Source organism: Maylandia zebra, linkage group LG13 (assembly GCF_041146795.1).
Source record: "Maylandia zebra isolate NMK-2024a linkage group LG13, Mzebra_GT3a, whole genome shotgun sequence".
Taxonomy (NCBI): Eukaryota; Metazoa; Chordata; class Actinopteri; order Cichliformes; family Cichlidae; genus Maylandia; species Maylandia zebra.
In genome coordinates, this window is record NC_135179.1 from 1,396,574 (window position 1) to 1,415,549 (window position 18,976).

At 43.9% G+C, this 18,976-nt stretch overlaps 1 protein-coding gene across 2 annotated transcripts in view; it reads left to right on the forward strand.

Moving 5' to 3' along the window:
• fbxw4 (F-box and WD repeat domain containing 4) overlaps positions 1–18,696 on the forward strand; it is a 42,612-nt gene extending 23,916 nt beyond the window's left edge. For both annotated transcript variants that reach the window (XM_076891361.1, XM_004573796.3), the window contains exons 7-9: positions 7,478–7,618; positions 17,855–17,996; positions 18,463–18,696. In XM_076891361.1, the coding sequence (XP_076747476.1) occupies positions 7,478–7,618; positions 17,855–17,996; positions 18,463–18,597 (418 nt within the window). In that variant the 3' untranslated portion in view covers positions 18,598–18,696. The remainder of the gene's footprint in view (positions 1–7,477; positions 7,619–17,854; positions 17,997–18,462) is intronic.
• Positions 18,697–18,976: the final 280 nt, after the last annotated feature.

Sequence of the window (18,976 nt, forward strand, 5' to 3'; positions counted from 1 at the left end):
AACACGGCACAAAAAATAGAAATGCAATATAAAGCATGATTAACTGTTAGTAAAATCACATATAAATAAACTGTTTTAACACTCTTTATCACTTTAGCCATAAACGACTGGATGTTAAGTCCTTTTATTCAAATTTTGGATAAAGGTTAGCCGAGCGATCTCAGTCTCTGTTCATCTGGACTGACTGTAAACTACATCCAGATAAACAGAAACAACTTTTTGGGATTTGCTCACCTGGATGATTTTGCAGGCATCAAGACGGTTTCTGTGTTATTTATTTATCTCATGTAAATTTCTTTATTTTACAGCTAAACACGGGTATGCAGGCATTTTTTAATTCCTCATTTCTGAGGAAATAATGTGCAAATACACTTTACCTGGAATTTTGTGAATACTTTCAGTGCATCAAACACTCTCCAGCATCAAACTCTGTACATATCAGAACAAAAGCCATCACACCAAACCGAACATCAGCTGCTGCAGCCAGTTTAGAGAAGAACAAACCACAAGCTTCCACAAGGAAGCTTCCTTTGGCTTTGCTTTGGGTTTAACCGTTTTTCTTTCTCACCCTCTTCAAGTCGATTTTGTCTTTTTTCTCATCTCAGAGGGACAAAGAAGTCTTATGATCACCCATATAGAGGTGCATCCCACACAAGGGGCAACCCAACATTTCACACTGTCTTCACTCATGGTTAAACACAGAGAAGGGGAAAAACACATCAAAGAAAAACCACCCCGACCATCGCTCCCAACACCCAACGTTACCCTCGGCTCCTTCCCAAAGGAGGCGCTCCTTTTAACAATCAAACGGTCGGGCTGGGATTCCTCACATTCCTGAATCTGAAAGGAGCGCGGTGAAATGACTGAATCGGAGCAGAAGCTCTGTTAAACAAATGGCAGACGCACATGTGTATGTGACATTGATGTGGTCCCAACACCCACCTCCACTGACTCTGCCAGGAGACGTGCAGTTGTGGAGCAGCGAGCGCAGAGGTGTGGGTAAATTGGGTGGATGCACGGCTCCCCTCTGTTTGTTTTAGTGGCTAAAAACCTCAGCGTGGCTCCTTTTCTCTACCTGTGTGATTGCTTTTGACAGGAGGCCTGTTTCCCAGCACATCCCCAGGATCCAGTTTTGGAGCCTTCAACCCCGCCTGTCACCAAAACACAAAAATATACACACACTACTATTCTACAGCTGCCACATACTGAAGGATAATCAGCCTTTCTTAGTGTTTTTTTCAACATTGTCAATTCATTAGTAAATCCTTTCACTGCTTGCTTGTGTGTGGCCCACTAAAGCCAACCTGACTCCTACAATAAGGCCAGACAGGCTTAAATCAAGACAGACGCTGTGTGTCACGCAGCCAGAAGTCTCTTCATAACAAATACTAAGCCTGTAGCCCCCCCCCCCCACATACCCACCCCACACCCAGCCAGGGCACCAGGCTGCCCATCTCATAAAATAACTTCCCAAGTGCAGCTCGGATCGCTTCATCTGAAGAAATGGATTATTTTTCCAACAAAGTTGCATTTACGTGTGAATCTTTAGCATCAGCCAGTTTCATGTCCTGATCAACCAAGTCTGATAAAACTGCAAAGTTTGAACATATTTAGTGCTGTGAAATTTTCATATAGAAAATCACTTTTCGGTCAATGTTTGAACATGGATACGTCAAAAAACCTGATATTTTCACTGGTCTGTCAAACCATCAAAATAAACCAGAGTCTGTAATCTGGAAGCGCAGAGTGAGTGCACGCTGCGTAAAACATGAAGAAATAACAAATGTATTCAAGCTGTCTCATAAACTCGCATATTAGGGAGCACACCAATATAAAAAAGACAAGTAGTGCCAGTTTCTGAACTGTATATAAATATATCCGGTTGTTCAGTGATGACGTGACGAATCCTACTTCCGGGTCTAAAGTAGTCTGTGTTTAATATGGCTTTTGTGTTGTTAACATGTTTAATGTTTTGTATTTTCTTCTATTTAATCTCAAAAAGCTCCTAAAACAGTCAGTGATCACTGTTGACCTCCCTCGGCTTTTATCACCACTAATCATTTATTTAAGCTCAGTTTTTAAAACCTTAGGATGTAACTACAGCCCAGCCCATGCAGCAGTATATGAATGACTAACCTCGTATTGTGGATGGATTATCTCAGTTGTTCTCCTGGCTGAAGTTTGGTCCTTTTACAGCATCCTGCCATGCGATTACATTTGTTCCTGACCACCGAGAACACTCACGGTAACTTTTATCGAGTGGAAAAAAAGTTAGCTTGTTTATATTATGCTAACATAGCTGTGTCGCTAGCGGTCGCTAGCACATCATTATATAGCAGCTAGCCCAACGTCAGTAACCCTACAAACGTCACTGCTGTTTAGTTTTCTGTCTTCATTTATGCTGGAAGTGATAACAGAGCTGTACATTTGAATTTGTTTCCAAAACCCCGCAGTCAGGACATGCTATATTGTATTTAGATAGAAGCTAGCGAGCTAACTTCCTGCTAACTTCTAACTCCGTTAAATGTCATAAATTCCGTTTTCATGGATGCCTGGATGTTAAACTCAGTTGTTACACCTGGTAGAGCAGAACGCTGATCATTTTATTAAAGATGAAAGACTTTAGACAGTTTTTCAACTCTCAGTAATGCCATAGTGATCGTTTGATATATGGATCTGCAGCGGAGTTTAGGCCCAGACACGGCTAGTGACATCAGACTGAACAACCGGATTTCACAATAATTCAAAACTAGCCCGAATACTTTACAACTAGAATTTGTTAGTAACAAAATGAACAAAATGTGATTTTCGTTCAACTTTAATGCTGGATCGAGCAAACAAAAGTATCACAAAAACAAAAATATCAGTAGAAAGTTCTGTTAACTATATGCACGTTTTGCCTCTCAGTATATTTTAAGTCTTCCGGGTCAATAGGTCTCAAAATAGTAGGTCTAGAAAATAAAAAATATTCACTTATTTAACAAAATGATTTCCTCGGTTATCATTAGCGTATGATCTGGAAACTCCAGAATTTCCTTCCACTCAGGACAGACTTTCAGTTCAACATGAACGCTGAATGAAAATGGCTCTTTCCTGATTTTTGTGGCTAATTTCATGTTAGAAAGTTTTCTACGTGCTTTATTTTACAGCATTGTGAATTTCAGAAATCACCACTATTTAGTGATTTTGCAGTTTGCTTGTTTGGGACTTTGCAGGGTTTTGTTTCATGTTTTAACTTACCGACACTATTGTGGACGTATCTGTGGCAAATGACCGATTCTGAATCATTTAATGGTGACAAAGTTCAAGCTTTTGTCTTTAATATTCTGTTCATGTTAAATCCTCCAGCCTATAAGTGGGTTGACCGACCTCTTTTAATGATCTTGAAAAGTATTTGATATATGAAGTTACATTTCACAGCAATCATTATAAACGTTACACAAATCGGAGACGGCTGAGCAGAAGCCGTGGTTGGTGCGATAAGTTTAGCGCACATCTGTCTTTTCTTTTTCAGGGATGTGTGTGGATATGTCTCGGTTTCTTTGGTGGCATCTGTATAACAGTTTAGGTTATTGAGATCTTGGTAAGTAATAACAGAAGATTCTGCTGGTCACATGAGAGCAGATTTTGACAGATTGCATGGTTCTGCCTCTGTTCTGTGAACACACACCAGTAAAAGCCAGTGGCCTGCCAGTTTGAGATTTCCTGCTGTTTCTTGCTGTGCTTCAGTTCATTTCATGGTGCTGTTACTGCCTTTAAGATCGCTGCACAAATATCAGCTCTTTGATGAAAGTTGTTTTTCTTTTCCTCTCACATTTGGATGCTTTGTGTTTTATTAGCTCGTTTTTAGGAATAACATCGTGTCAACAGGATTTCAATAGCTGGGGTTATGAATTGTTGATCTCTTTTTAGTTAGTGGTAGTGCTGTGATGGAGACATCATTATTTAGTTATGAATAGACAGGCTTGTATCCCTTTGGCTTAAATGAGTTTCCTTTTGTGGCATATGCTAAGCTCCTTGGTTTTGGTGGTAAGGGGAAAATGAGGGGTCACTACCTCACAACCACCTCACAGAGACACAAACTCTTAGTCATGAGACCCGAGCAATGAGAAAGCTCTCACCCAATAAGGCACCCTGTAGGGAAAGCCCTGGCCCAATAAAAAGGTTCCCTGAGGTAAGGCTAGGGGATTACCATCCCAAGGCTATGGATAGAGCTCCAGGTTTAGGGAGGGGGACATTAGCTGAGGCGTAGGGCTGCTCGGTTGCTATGGCCGGCAGTCTCCTTTAAATGGTTGCTACGAGACAGGTATCAAACATGCGAGAGTCGCACACAGTCACGGTCATGGAGGGTATTAAATGGCAACAATGAGACAGTTATTCTCTAATAATCCATCCTGCTGAGTGCAAGTTATTCTTCAGTAATCAAGAGCTGAGGAGCAAGTGGAATGGAGCTGTGATCATAAGAGCGTGGTGCACCGAGGTAGACTGCAGGGACACACTACATCTGCTCGGAAACACAAACTTTATTTTTCAGTCGCTCATTCTGATAATTTAGCTGTCTCGCTGCCCCCACGCTCAGAGAGACACTGGAGGGACAAGGTATCAGTCCACACCTCTTAATCTCTGAATCCAGGTGTTTTTAGTCCCACAGGTATGGAAACTCAAGCACCTGCTCGTGTAGTCTGCCCTTACAAAGATTTGTGGCAGAATGCGTTACACTCACCTTCTGATATTTTATCAGAGCTTTTAACTTTCTGTCTTCAAACGCAGATTCTGTTAACCACAAAACAGAGAACATTAAAGTTACCTCAGAGAACACGAGGTTGCTGTGAAACTCTGTTTGATACCTTGACAGTAAAATCCCAGTCATTTGGCTCCATGCTGTGATGTTAGCACATTTACTCTACATGCAAAAGACTCGTGGTGCAACGGATCAAAACTCTCACGGTTTGGATCGGATCAATCTTCCGATCAGCAAAAAAGGAAAAAAGACAAAAAAATGTAACATTTACTACTTCACTTATTGAAGTATTTTTTGCCTGTTAAAAACATTCAACTCAAGACTCAATTATTAAAAAAAATTATGGTTCAATATAGGGCAGTACAGTCTTTGTATCTACCACTCAATTCAATTCAGTTTTATTTACACAGCACCAAATCACAACAACAGTCGCCTCAAGGCTCATTATATCGCACTCCGCTGCGACATAATGAGCTGTCACGGTCACGAAGCTTTCCGTTGCCCTGGAGCTCCACCCATTTGTAGCTGGGGCAACAGAAGATGCCTGGGACAGTTCAGCCACAACTTAAATCCTTTGCTGCTCAGACATGCTTGGAACGATCTTGCCACTAAAGTGGACGCGCAAACGAGATATCGTAGCGTGGCTGAAGCACGTTCATCGTAGTTTAAACCCCTTGTTTTGCACAACAGAATACGGCCTCCCGTCTGCAGCTAAACACCCCAACAGCTTCTGTAATAGCTTTAGCCCGGTCGGACTGGGCAGCAAACTCCTCTGCTCCTGCACTTGGACCGCTAGCGCTGGCCATAACTATCACTTGACAGACTCACCACGCATACTTTTTTTCCTTCTTTTTCGAATCTTTGTGCGTGCCGAACCGTGGAGTGGGATCGGTTCGGATTACGGATCAACCGTGATCCGTTGCACCAATACAAAAGACCATTAGTTCAAGAGTAAGAGCCACTAACCCAGCCTCAGGTGGTCACAAGCTGGTCATCTACTTATCTGTAGGTTGGAAGCTTGGCTGTTGGGCAAGATACTGAATCCATGGTTGATCTACAATACATTAACTGCAGTGTGAATGTTAGATAGAAAAGCACATAGGCATAGGAAAAGAGGTGCTTGTATGAATGGGTGAAAGAGGCAAGTCGTATAAAGCGCTTACTCCAGTAGTGTAGAAAAGTGCTATATAAGAACCAGTCCATTTACCAGTTAGTCCCAGTGCTGGTCCCATGCCTGGATAAATGGGGAGGGTTAAATCAGGAAGGGCTTTCGGCATTTGGGGCAGGGATAGCTCAGTAGGTAAAGTGGTCACCCCATGATTGGAAGGTCGGCGGTTCGAATCCACTTAACGGCTACCCTGAGGTACCCCTGAGCAAGGTACCGTCCCTACACACTGCTCCCCGGGCGCCTGCTTAGTGGGCTGCCCACTGCTTCACAGAGTGAATGGGTCAAATGCAGAGAAAAACAAGTAATTTCCCCATGGGGATCAATAAAGTATCCATTATTATTATTATTATTATTATTATTATTATTAAAGCTGTGCTAAATCAAAACATGATTCAGACATGATCCTGAGTGATTGCTCAGGAAATATGGGAGCAGCTGAAAGTACCAACATTCTTTCTTCTTAAACTTCCACAAAGTAATCTTTGGGTCTTGCTTCTTTTTCTTGACTTTTAGTCACCCTCCATCCAACCATCTAACACTGCCTAGCAACATTCTCCCCTGACACCACATGTTGGGTTGCAGCGTCTAAAGATAGTCCACGGCATGTTCCTCTACTGCTTTATTCCTCCCTTCTCTTCCCGTCACCTCCACTGAAGTCCATTCTCGTCACCTCTTATCTGGGCACGCTTTCTACCACTTCATCCAACTTACTCCAGAATAACTCTTTCACTTCTAACATTAAATTGACAACATTCAGTATTAGTCCGTTGATTCCCAGCTTCAAACTCAACATCCTCTTCATCTGCACAACACTTTTCATATATTCTATTTCTCTTCCTATCTTCACTATGGTAGAATAGTTTGAATTCCCTCTTATGCCCCTGTGTTTCAAATTTTTACCCTCACATATACACTCATAATCTTCTTTCTCTCTCACGGCCTCAAAACATGCGTTCTCCTCCTCTTCTTTCAACGCCTCCGTCTTCAGCCAACAGTAGCACCGTTTCCACCGGCACCATCCTGGCCAACAGCACCGGTGGCAGTCGTTGTTAACCTGGGCCACGCCCATTCCAGTACGGACGTTTTGTTGATGATCTTCATGTTTAATCTGGCAAAGATTTTATGTTGGTTCCCTTTCCCGATGCAGTCCTCTGCACTCATCCATGCTTGGGGCTGGCAGAATACTGTGGCTTGACACTCTGGCTCTTGCCTTTATTAAAGCAATGACAGATGTGGAGTGAGACGTAGCTTTTATTCGTAAATACTGAAACTGTGACTAACATGTATTAAATAACAGTTGTGTATCGCCCTATACTGTATTCATATTATTATAAAGCTCTCCAATAGCCCCTTAGAGCACCACTAGTTAAGCATTAATTTGTCTAATTATTCAACCTACTGTGCATATTAGCATAGGAATGACTCAGCAATGTCATGCTGGCGAACAAAACACAAAACCACAAAAAAATAACTTTCAGTTTCTTTTTTTCAGTTTTTAAACTCTGTTTAATTTCATATGTGGAATAAAAAAACTCAATAAATACATTTACCACTCCTGTCTTCACTAGATCGATATTCTTAGGCACTCTGGGCTCAGACTTTCGTCGTGGTGCCGGTGTGCTGGATATCAGGTTTGAGTCTCCGTTCCAGCTCTTCACCTGTGGTTATGATACCTTTATTCGACTGTGGGACCTTCGACTCTGCCCAAGGTATGCCACCATTTTCCTCTTGCCAGGTTTGGTTTTAAAGTCAGTGTTTCTCTGGAGTTTGTTTCCTTAAAAGTTGTGTTGCTGTATGAATGTAAATAAACACTGAATTCAGTGAATCATAAATTGGTTGAACTGGTTTGATTCCAGTTAGAGACACAGAGACACAAGTCAAACACGGAGTCCCGCTAGCAAAGCTTCATCTTTGATGGCGCTTCAACAATGTTAAAAATGCCAGTTCGACTGGGTCAAAGCCAAAACTGCCGTTCTTGTGTAGTAATTCTGTCCTGCCGTGGTGTGCATCTATCAGAACTGGTCCAAGGAACAAACAGTAGTGAACCAGCAACAGGGTCATTGACCCATCCATCCATCCATCCATCTTCATCCGCTTTATCCGGGGCCGGGTCGCGGGGGCAGCAGCCTAAGCAAAGAGGCCCAGACCTCCCTCTCCCCAGCCACCTCCTCCAGCTTATCCGGGGGAACACCAAGGCGTTCCCAGGCCAGCCGAGAGATATAATCTCTCCAGCGTGTCCTGGGTCTGCCCCGGGGCCTCCTCCCGGTGGGACATGCCTGGAACACCTCACCCAGGAGGCGCCCAGGGGGCATCCTTGTCAGATGCCCGAACCACCTCAGCTGGCTCCTTTCGATGTGGAGCAGCAGCTGCTCTACTCTGAGCCCCTCCCGGATGGCCGAACTTCTCACCCTATCTCTAAGGGAAAGGCCAGCCACCCTTCGGAGGAAGCTTATTTCTGCCGCTTGTATCCGCGATCTCGTTCTTTCGGTCACTACCCACAGCTCGTGGCCATAGGTGAGGGTAGGGACGTAGATCGACCGGTAAATTGAGAGCTTCGCTTTTACACTCAGCTCCCTCTTCACCACGACGGACCGGTGCAGCGTCCGCATTACTGCAGCTGCAGCCCCAATCCGTCTGTCGATCTCCGGCTCCCTTCTCCCATCACTCGCGAACAAGACCCCAAGATACTTGAACTCCTCCACTTGGGGCAGGAACTCATCCCCGACCCGGAGTGGGCACTCCACCCTTTTCCGGCTGAGAACCATGGCCTCAGATTTGGAGGTGCTGATCCTCATTCCCGCTGCTTCAGACTCTGCTGTGAACCGTTCCAGTGCGAGCTGGAGGCCCTCACCCGATGAAGCCAACAGAACCACATCATCTGCAAAAATCAGAGATGAGATTCTGAGGCCACCAAAGCGAAAGCCCTCCGCCACTTGGCTGCGCCTAGAAATCCTGTCCATAAAAATTATGAACAGAACCGGAGACAAAGGCGGAGCCCATCACCCACCGGGAACGAGTCCGACTTATTGCCGGCAATGCGAACCAAGCTCTTGCAACGGTTATATAGGGATCGAATGGCCCGTAGCAATGGGCCAGACACCCCATATTCCCGCAACACCTCCCACAGGACACCCCGAGGGACACGGTCGAATGCCTTCTCCAAGTCCACAAAACACATGTAGACTGGTTGGGCAAACTCCCATGCACCCTCAAGTATCCTGGAGAGGATAAAGAGCTGGTCCAGTGTTCCGCGACCAGGACAAAAACCGCATTGTTCCTCCTGTATCCGAGGTTCAACTAGCGGACGAACTCTCCTTTCCAGCACCCTGGCATAGACTTTCCCAGGGAGGCTGAGGAGTGTGATCCCCCTGTAGTTGGAACACACCCTCCGGTCCCCCTTCTTAAAGATGGGGACCACCACCCCGGTCTGCCAGTCCACAGGTACTGCCCCTGATCTCCACGCAACATTGCAGAGGCGTGTCAACCAGGACAGCCCTACAACGTCCAGAGCCTTCAGGAACTCGGGGCGGACCTCATCAACACCAGGGGCTCTGCCACCAAGGAGTTGTTTAACTGCCTCAGTGACCTCGCCCCCGGAAATTGGCGGGTCATTCCCCTCATCCCCAGACTCTGCTTCCTCCTCGGAAGACGTGTCAGTGGGATTGAGGAGGTCCTCGAAGTATTCCTTCCACCGCCTGACAATTTTCTCAGTCGACGTCAGCAGCGCTCCACCAGCACTATACACAGTGCAGGTAGAGCACCGCTTTCCCCTCCTGAGACGTCTGACGGTTTGCCAGAATCTCTTCGAGGCATTGACCACCAAGGCATATTGATGCATATGGGGACCAAAGATTGGCCCTTGTCATCTGATCTAACGGACAAGCTCCTGAAGCTCTAATTGCAGAAAAAGTTCAAGCTGGTTTTGAATGGAACGCGTCAGAATACACAGTGCAGTACAGTTTGTTGTGTATGGACTGCATAACTACAGATTACAGGGTGCACATGCTGACCCCTCTTCACCGTCAAAAGCACCAACAATGGGCATGTGAGCATCAAAACTGCAGCAATGGAAGAAGATGACGTAGTCTGAGGAATCACATTTTCTTTTATGTCACGTGGATGGCCGGGTACATGTGTGTGAGACTTTCCTGGGGATCACCTGGAATCAGGATGCCCTTTGAGAAGAGAGCAACTGTGCTAAGGCAGAGTGATGCTTTGGGCTTCTGTTGGGAAACCTTAGGTCCTGCTTGACTCGTACAAGCAAGCAGTCGTGCAGATGATGCACACAGTGTCATTGAAACAGTTATCTTTTATGGCTTTCATCAGGACATTTCATCTTGCCGTAACGTAAAACTGTTTCAGGATCAGTTTGAAGAGTACAATAAGGTTTGGGTGTTGACTTGGCCTTCAAATTCCCAAGATCTCAATCCCCTCAACGATCTGTGGGATATGCTGGGGAAACTATTTTGATTCATGGAGGCCCCATCTCACAACTTACAGGAATTATTGCTAACATCTTGCAAGATACTACAGCACTGCTACTGACGTCTAGTGGAGTCCAATCCCCGATGGGTCAATGCTGTTTTGACTGGAAAAGGGGGCTCAACACAATATCAGGCAGGTGGTCATAATGTAAGCCTGATTCATGCATATTGTAGATGATGAAATATTCAAAGTTTTTGCAATTGACAAACAAATTTGACAAACCTCTGCCTATCTTTACTTTTGAGAAAAGCTGGCTCATATAGACGGTCTTTTTTATACCCAGTCATGTTACCAAAACGAAACCTAATTCAGCTGCAAATTGTTCTTCTTGGTGTTTTGTTTCTGTTGTTTTTTTTTGCTCCGAGTCTGCCAGGGCTCTGAGTCTGCCTGGGCTCCGAGTCTGCCTGGGCTCTGAGTCTGCATGGCTCCTTCCACACTCCAAAGACATGAATGATGCTGTAGATGTGAGTGTGATGGTTGTCAGTCTCTACGTGTTAGCCCTGAGATACACTGGCGACCTGTCCAGAATGTACTCTGCCTCTATGACAGCAGGCTCCACCCCACCCCACCCCCTCCTCCCACAACCTTGAAGTGGATAAGCAGAAGAAAACAGGTTCTTGCAGTATGTGCATTACAAACTGCCATCAAAGTTGGAATGCTTGCATGAAGTTGGCACAATTTCTTTGAAGCAGGGGATGCTCTTACAGAAAGGCAAACACGCCTCACACCGATTCTCTCCGATCAGTGTAAAGTCACAGAACAGCGCTTCGTCCAGAGTGTGTCCTCATAAATCACGAGATACAAGCTGCTGGCCTCTCAGCTTCCTCAGCTGCAGTCATTGTCAATGGGAGATGAACATGCCCTCAGAGACAGACCAGACTTTGCTACGAGATGAAATAAGCGCAGGTTTCAGCGACAATAGACGACTGTGGCCACAAGATGGCAGTAGTGTAAAAGCTGGATGCACACATTGACATGCGAGGGGCTTTATGACAGCGCTGTCTTAGATGAAAAGAGAGAGATAACTTAATTTGGAACATTTTATATCAATTTTTAGCTTTTAAAAGGCAAACACTGCTTGCCTTGCTTGTCCTGACAGAACACCATTATTCTATGACCAGTGCAGGCAGCTAACCAGCAATTCTCTATATAACGACATTATTTTGGATCAAAAGGGTTACAAGGAGTTTCAGTCTCTGTTTCTCAGGGATCAGTCAAGTAAGACAAATCTGATCTGATTGGCTGATCTCTCTAGGGACTATGAAAGGAGTTGGGTTTGGAGAATGGCTGGCACAGGAGGGGGTCCCTCTTTAGATATCAATAATTCATATGCACAAACCTAACAAGACTTAAAAGACTTCTGTGACCATGCTGAAGCTGCACTTTGTCAGAGGTTCAGCAGAAAATGCACTGTGATCACTCAAGAAATAAAACAAAAGAACAAAACTAATACACATTTTACATGATGCCATGGTGCTTATACGGTCCAGTGTGGAATCAGTACCCTCAGTTACTAACAGTGCATACACTCACACGTCTGCATAAATCATGCTGACCATGTGTGCCAACAAATGAAGGTCTGGTCGTTTTAAGAAAATTTACAATAACTATAATCATTATTATCACTCCTAATGTCAGTCCAAAGCCGGGGTGAACAGGGAGGTTTGGAGTGACCTACAGACTCCAGACTTGGCCATATTAATATTATGTACCACGGTTCTTATGTAGGGCTTTTCTGTTCTATCTGAGCACTCAAAGCACATGCACAACATGCCTCATTCATAGAAGCATCCTATGCATTGGTGTTTGTATCTAACATTCATATACATTCACACTCCGATGGATGCCTTTGGGAATAACTTGGAGTTATCTTGCCCAAGAATATTTGGCATACAGACTGGAGCAGCCAAGGATTGAACCACCAACCTTCCGATTAGTAGATGACCTGCTTTACCTCTTCTCCTATGCTCCAGCCACCCCTACATCATATTGGTTTATGGACCATGACTAGTAAGGGAGGGAGCTGGTTGATATGAGGAGAGAAGTAACATTGTGTGTGCCCAAGACCAGGTTGAGCAGACCTGGAAGAGCATGTGTTGTGTAGATGAAGGGAGTGTTAAACAGGATCATTAATTTGAATCTGAAAGTCAAAGTTGTGATGTTGAAGGTTTTCAGTGTTGGATGTCAGAAAAGAAAGATAAACTGCAGTGAGCTGGTTCAAGTTGGTTCAAGTGGTAGAGAGTGAGTGGTGAATGGAGCAGACGTTAATAGTCAAGTAGGTGAAGAGGAGGTATTGGGTAGGAATGGTGTTAAGGAGAGAGACACAGAAGGACAGATGGTGTGGATTTTGCAAACAGGATGAATATTGCTGGGATGAAGACATTTAAAATACAGGAAGTCCCCTCTGAAGGTCTCCTAGAAGATGTGAATGCAGCATTACGGACAATCCTCAGTCACCTCCTCTACGTGGATGACATCAAGCTGTGTGCCAGGAGTGAACGAGACATCGATTCACTGATCCACACCACCAGGATCTACAGCAAGGAATGCCATTGGATTGGAGAAGTGTAGTCGGATTGTAACGAAGAAAGGGAAGGTAGTCAGAACCGAGGGGACCGAGCTACCAGAAGGCAACATTGCAGATATCGAAGACATCTACAAGTACCTGGGAATCCCCGTATTCGGTATCCGTAGCCAGTCTTGACAATAATCTCATTGAGGGGGTTCATGCCTATGCTTGATGGTCCCCATAACCACTTAAGGGCAACCTAGAATAGACACAGTATCAATAAGTAAAGTTGCTGTGAGGAAATTTGACAAGCAAGACATGTAAAATAAAAAAAGAGCCTGTTTTTTACTCATTTGACAAGAATTCCAATCACCTCAAATTTATCTTTATAATTATTCACCTGAAGATCATAAACTTTCAGGATACTTCACAGTGCCTCCGATATCTTCCTAGTGTGTGCTGCCTTCTGTCTGTATGGGGTCACAAGTCGTGGTCGTGTCTGTCAAGTGCAGCGTAGAACTGGTTCCATAGGTTGATGTTTGTGCCTCGCTAGAACTCCACACTTCATTGAGAAATCGTATTTTTTAAAGAGGAATTTCCCCATTTGTGTGCAGTCTACTTTTCTATTGTCCTATTAACATTTTTAAGAATGGGTGCTGAACCTTTGCAGCACTACCTGTATCTCAAAGCTGAAATCTATTTTTCAGCCTTCATTTATTCCAGTGGGTTCCATCAACCTTTTCAACATAGTTCAGTGTGATAAGGATGTGTCGTGATTAAAAAAGACAATTTTCTTCCAACCTACAAATTGTAGGTTACAAATATTTAATTGGGCTCACGGAGAGGAGCCCAAAGTGCACCAACCTGGAAAAACGGTCAATTATGGTAAGGATGGTTGTGTTACCTGATGAAGGCGGGAGGCCAGTGACAAAGTCCAAGGCAATGTGAGACCACGGCCTCTTTGGAGTAGGCAGAGGTCGAATCAGGCCAGCGGGACGAGTATTTGGCACCTTGTTTTGTGCGCAAACCAAGCAGGTCGTCACATATTCATGTGTGTCTCTCACTAAAGAAGGCCAACAAAACAGATGCTGAAGAAACTGACGTGTGATTCTGACCTGGGTGAGAAGCGTCCACTTCCACCATGAAGAGTTTGTTGAGGTCCCCTTGAACCAGGATAGAAGTGGAGAAGAACAGCTTCTTAATCTGGTCGAAAGCCTGTTGAGCAGAGGGAGACCACTGAAACGACACTTCAGTGGTCAAGTTGTGTGAGGGATGTTACCACTGTGTCGAAGTCCCTGATAAACCGCCTGTAAAAGTATGTGAATCTCTCAACATCTGCAACTACAGTGGGATGCAAAAGTTTGGGCAGCCTTGTTAATAGTCATTATTTTCCTGTATAAATTGTTGGTTGTTACAATAAAAAATGTCAGTTAAATATATCATACAGGAGACACACACAGTGATATTTGAGAAGTGAAATGAAGTTCATTGGATTTACAGGAAGTGTGCAAGAATTGTTTAAACAAAATCAGGCAGGTGCATAAATCTGTTGTCATTTTAATGATTCCAAAACCTTCAGAACTAATTGTTGGAACTCAAATTGGCTCGGTAAGCTCAGTGACCCCTGACCTACATACACAGGTGAATCCAATAATGAGAAAGAGTATTTAAGGGGGTCAATTGTAAGTCTCCCTCCTCTTTTAATTTTATCTGAAGAATTGGGGGTCTCAAAACAACTCTCAGATGACCTGAAGACAAAGATTGTTCACCATCATGGTGGGAAGGACACAGAAAGCTGTCTCAGAGATTAAAGCCGTTTGTTGTCACAGTTAGGAACATATTGAGACAATGAAAGACCACAGGCTCAGTTCAAGTTAAGGCTTGAAGTGTCAGACCGAAAAAAATCTCGGATAGACAGAAGCGACGGTGAGAACAGTCAGAGTCGACCCACAGACCAGCACCAAAGACCTACAACATCATGTTGCAGCAGATGGAGTCGCTGTGCATCGTTCAACCTTTCGGTGCACTTTACACAAGGAGTTGCTGCATGTGAGAGTGATGCAGAAGCCTTTGCTCCGCCCACAGCACAAACAGAGCCGCTAAAGCACATTTGGACAAGCCAGCTTCATTCTGGAATAAGCTGCTGTGGACTGATGAAACTAAAATTGAGTTATTTGGGCATAACAAGGAGCGTAATGCATGGAGGAAAAAGAACACAGCAGTCCAAGAAACACACCTGCTGCCTCCAGTTATATATGGTGGTGGTTCCATCACGCTGTGGGGCTGTGTGGCCAGTGCAGGGACTGGGAATCCTGTCAAAGTTGAGGGACACATGGATTCCACTCAGTATCAGCAGATTCTGGAGAATCAGTGACAAAGCTGAAGCTGCGCCGGGGCTGGATCTTTCAACAAGACAACGACCCGAAACACTGCTGAAAATCCACTAAAGCTTTCATGCAGAGGAACAAGTACAACGTTCTGGAACGTTCATCTCAGCCCAGACCTGAATATTATTGAACATCTGTGCTGTGAGTTAAAGAGAGCTGTTGATGCTCGGAAGCCATCAAACCTGAAGGAACGAGAGATGTTTTGTAGAGGAAGGATCCAAAATGCCTTCAACCACAATCCAGACTCTCATTGGAACCGACAGGTAGCGTTTAGAGGCTGTCATTTCTGCAGAAGGCGGATCTACTAAATATTGATTTCATTTCTTTGTGGTGCCCAAATTTATGCACCTGCCTGATTTTGTTTAAATAATCATTGCACACTTTCTGTAAATCCAATAAACTTCATTTCACTTCTCAAATATCACTGTGTGTGTCTCCTATATGATATATTTAACTGACAATTTTTATTGTAACAACCAACAATTTATACAGGAAAATAATGACTATTAACAAGGTTGCCCAAACTTTTGCATCCCACTGTATTTCTGATTCTTCGGCTTGGGCCACTTCAAGCCAAAGCTGCCCCTTTTCCACTATGAAACCCTGGAAGGACACTGTTTACACGTGTAATTCACATTTTTGGTGGGAAACCTCGTCAAAAACAGCAACAATTTAGCCAAAAAGTCATTACATGTGATTTCAGGGTGCGTTCTCAGTACCACTTGTGCCCACTTCAGCATTCGCCCCGCTTCCATGACAAACTCCGATCCCAACTCCTGGTGAAGAAACACACATTTGTCAACTAGGCAATCCAAACACACGCAAAGTTTTCATAAGCTATCAACCGCTGTGCTGACGAGTAAACTCAACGATGCAGCGTCAACTGAAGCTCAGCCGCACAATTAAGTAGGGAGGCTGCTGACGATGACAATCAGCTGCAGCTTGCGAAGGACGATGAGCAGCAGGTGTGGCCGACTTCAGCACAGGAACACTTCCAGGTCAGATGACACGTGAAACCGGACTTTTGGAAACACACACACATCATCACACAGAAACACGCCTTGAGGCGACTGGTGTTGTGATTTGGTGCTATATAAATAAAATTGAATTGAATTGAAACACACAAACAGGAAAATAGGAGACTGGGAGAGGAGGCGAGACAAAAACACAACACACGGAAACAACGGCCAGGTCGACCGGTGAGGACTGGCAGACTGTGACAAAACTTAATACAGTCCTGATCAAAAGTTTAAGACTGCTTGAAAAATTGCAAAAAATCATATTTTGCATGGTTGAATCTTCACAAGTTTCCAACTCGAGCTTCAACATGTAAAAAAGAAGAAACGGGACCAAACGTCGTTTTGAGCATGCAGTTTATTGAAAACCATGCTTCAGCTGAAACAGGCTGTAGTACCTGTAGATAATATTAGCAGCTGGTGATGGAGCCATTGTGACCAAATCATTTCCTTTGGGGTTAATAAAGTCTTTCTGATTGTGGTTTCCATTGTTTATGTGTCTCACTTTCAGAGTCTAGCAGGTCAGCTCCCCGTAGAGGTTAGCTCTGTGTGTGTGCATGCACACTTCCTTACACCAATGTCTGTCCCGGTGTCGCTCCATCACTTATTGATGAGGCTGCACTAATGGAGGATTGATGTCTATTGACAGAAAAATCGTATCCCCACAGCATGTAAGAATCACTCTGCTGCTTAACAACCCAAGAACACACCTTTGACACACTTGTGTGTCCAATTGTGTTTACATCACGTGTGAGGACATTATCCCGACTTGCATTCTTAATTTCAGGATATTAAATTACGAATTTAATGTTGACAAATTCACCATAACCACAAATTCATGTTTATTATATCCTGGCATTAAATATATGAGCTGTGCTAACAGGTCTATGTCTGTGTAACTTGAGAAATACACTTGAACACATGAATTTAATGGAAATGGAAAGAAACAATTAGTTCCACAAGGACTGTGATGTGCCATAAATTTTAGACGCCCACCATGTTCGACTGTGTTGTTTAACTTCATCCTAAGTTGTCAGATGTTGGCAAAGATGAAGAAGGGAAGACTATGACTCGAACCGTGTCACGCTTGCTCACTGCGACGTTATTGTAGTTAAATGATTGTTTTTGGATAACGAACAAGTTGGGACAAAGCCCAAACAACAGTTTTGACGTGAGGTTGTTAAGATATGGTCCTAAGTGTTAGTCTGCTGCATAATCACTGAATTTTATTGGCTGGCTCATCATAGGGTGCTTTGAAGTTGGCTTAGTACAAGAAATCCAACAGTATATCATTTTTGAAAAATGGTACATATGATTTAAACGCTGTGGGCACTAACACCTCAGTAAGCTTGTCGAAAGGTTTGACATGTTTTTGCCATATTTTGGGACAAGCAGAGAATCTGACATGAAGAGTAAACTACAATTATGCTTTTATAAATCCAGCTTACAAACATATATTTACAAGTCATACAAATTATTATATTTACAAATTTAATAATAATAATCTTTCTTTCATATCAGCATGCATTAAGTCATCCTTTCTTACAGGAAGTGTGCAATGGAGTGGGAGGAGCCTCATGATAGCGCGCTGTACTGCATCCAGACAGATGGAAACCACATGATAGCCAGCGGTTCCTCATATTACGGTGTTGTACGTCTTTGGGACAAACGGCAGACTGAATGTCTGCAGGTAAGGACAGAAACAGGACTGAACTGAAATATACCAAACACAGCGTCTGACACGCCTAAAAGAACACAAAACTATTCATCCCAAAAGTTGGGCAATTATGTGTTACAGCAACCAACAAAGTTTAAAGAAAAGTGAGTTTTTTGTTCAATAAATCTAAATATTATACAATAAAAAGGTTCAAATTCATGTAGGTGTAGCGCTATGTGATGCCAGTGGCACAGAAAGTTTTCAGCTGCGTGTCCAATATGTGCTGGAGGAGGTGGTGGTGAGGATCCATTAATTCTACACAGTCATGTGGAGGACCTCTTTGTCAGATGATTGAGGAATTATCTAACAAATGCATCTCAATCCTCAGGCCACAGAAAAACCTCCACACAGCAACATGTCGAGGATCTGATGTGATGGATTATAAATGTCGTGGCACTCGATGCTGTTCCTTACATCTGGAGTTTTGTCTTTTCTGCAGTTTTTCCAGTTGAGCTCGGACCCTGTGAGCAGCCCGGTGTACTGCCTGAGGTTCAACAGCTCCCACCTGTATGCAGCCTTGGCCACTGCTGTGCATTCGCTGGACTTCAGACAGAATGGCACCCAGATTAGATGATACACACAGACGCTGCTTGTAGTTTCATCATTTCCATAAATATAATATCTATTTTCTGACTATTACAAATGTGTAATAAAATAAGATCAAATGAAAGAGCACATGACTCTATTCTTTTAACACTGGTGTCAAATCGGTCAGTTAGGCAAAGTGCTGTGCTGCGAGTGAGTGAGTGGTGTAGAGGGTGGTTAGGATTACTCACCATGAAGAACAAGTGACTTCAGTGTTCACTGACTTCCTCCAAGTTTCTGGTTTGCAGCCAATCACAGAGCCAGTGTTCCTAATCATGTATTCAGCCTGTTGGTGTCACCACGTAACAAAGGATGTAATCAGGAGGTAGAGCAGGTCACCTAGTTTCATGTTTTATTGTCATGTACAG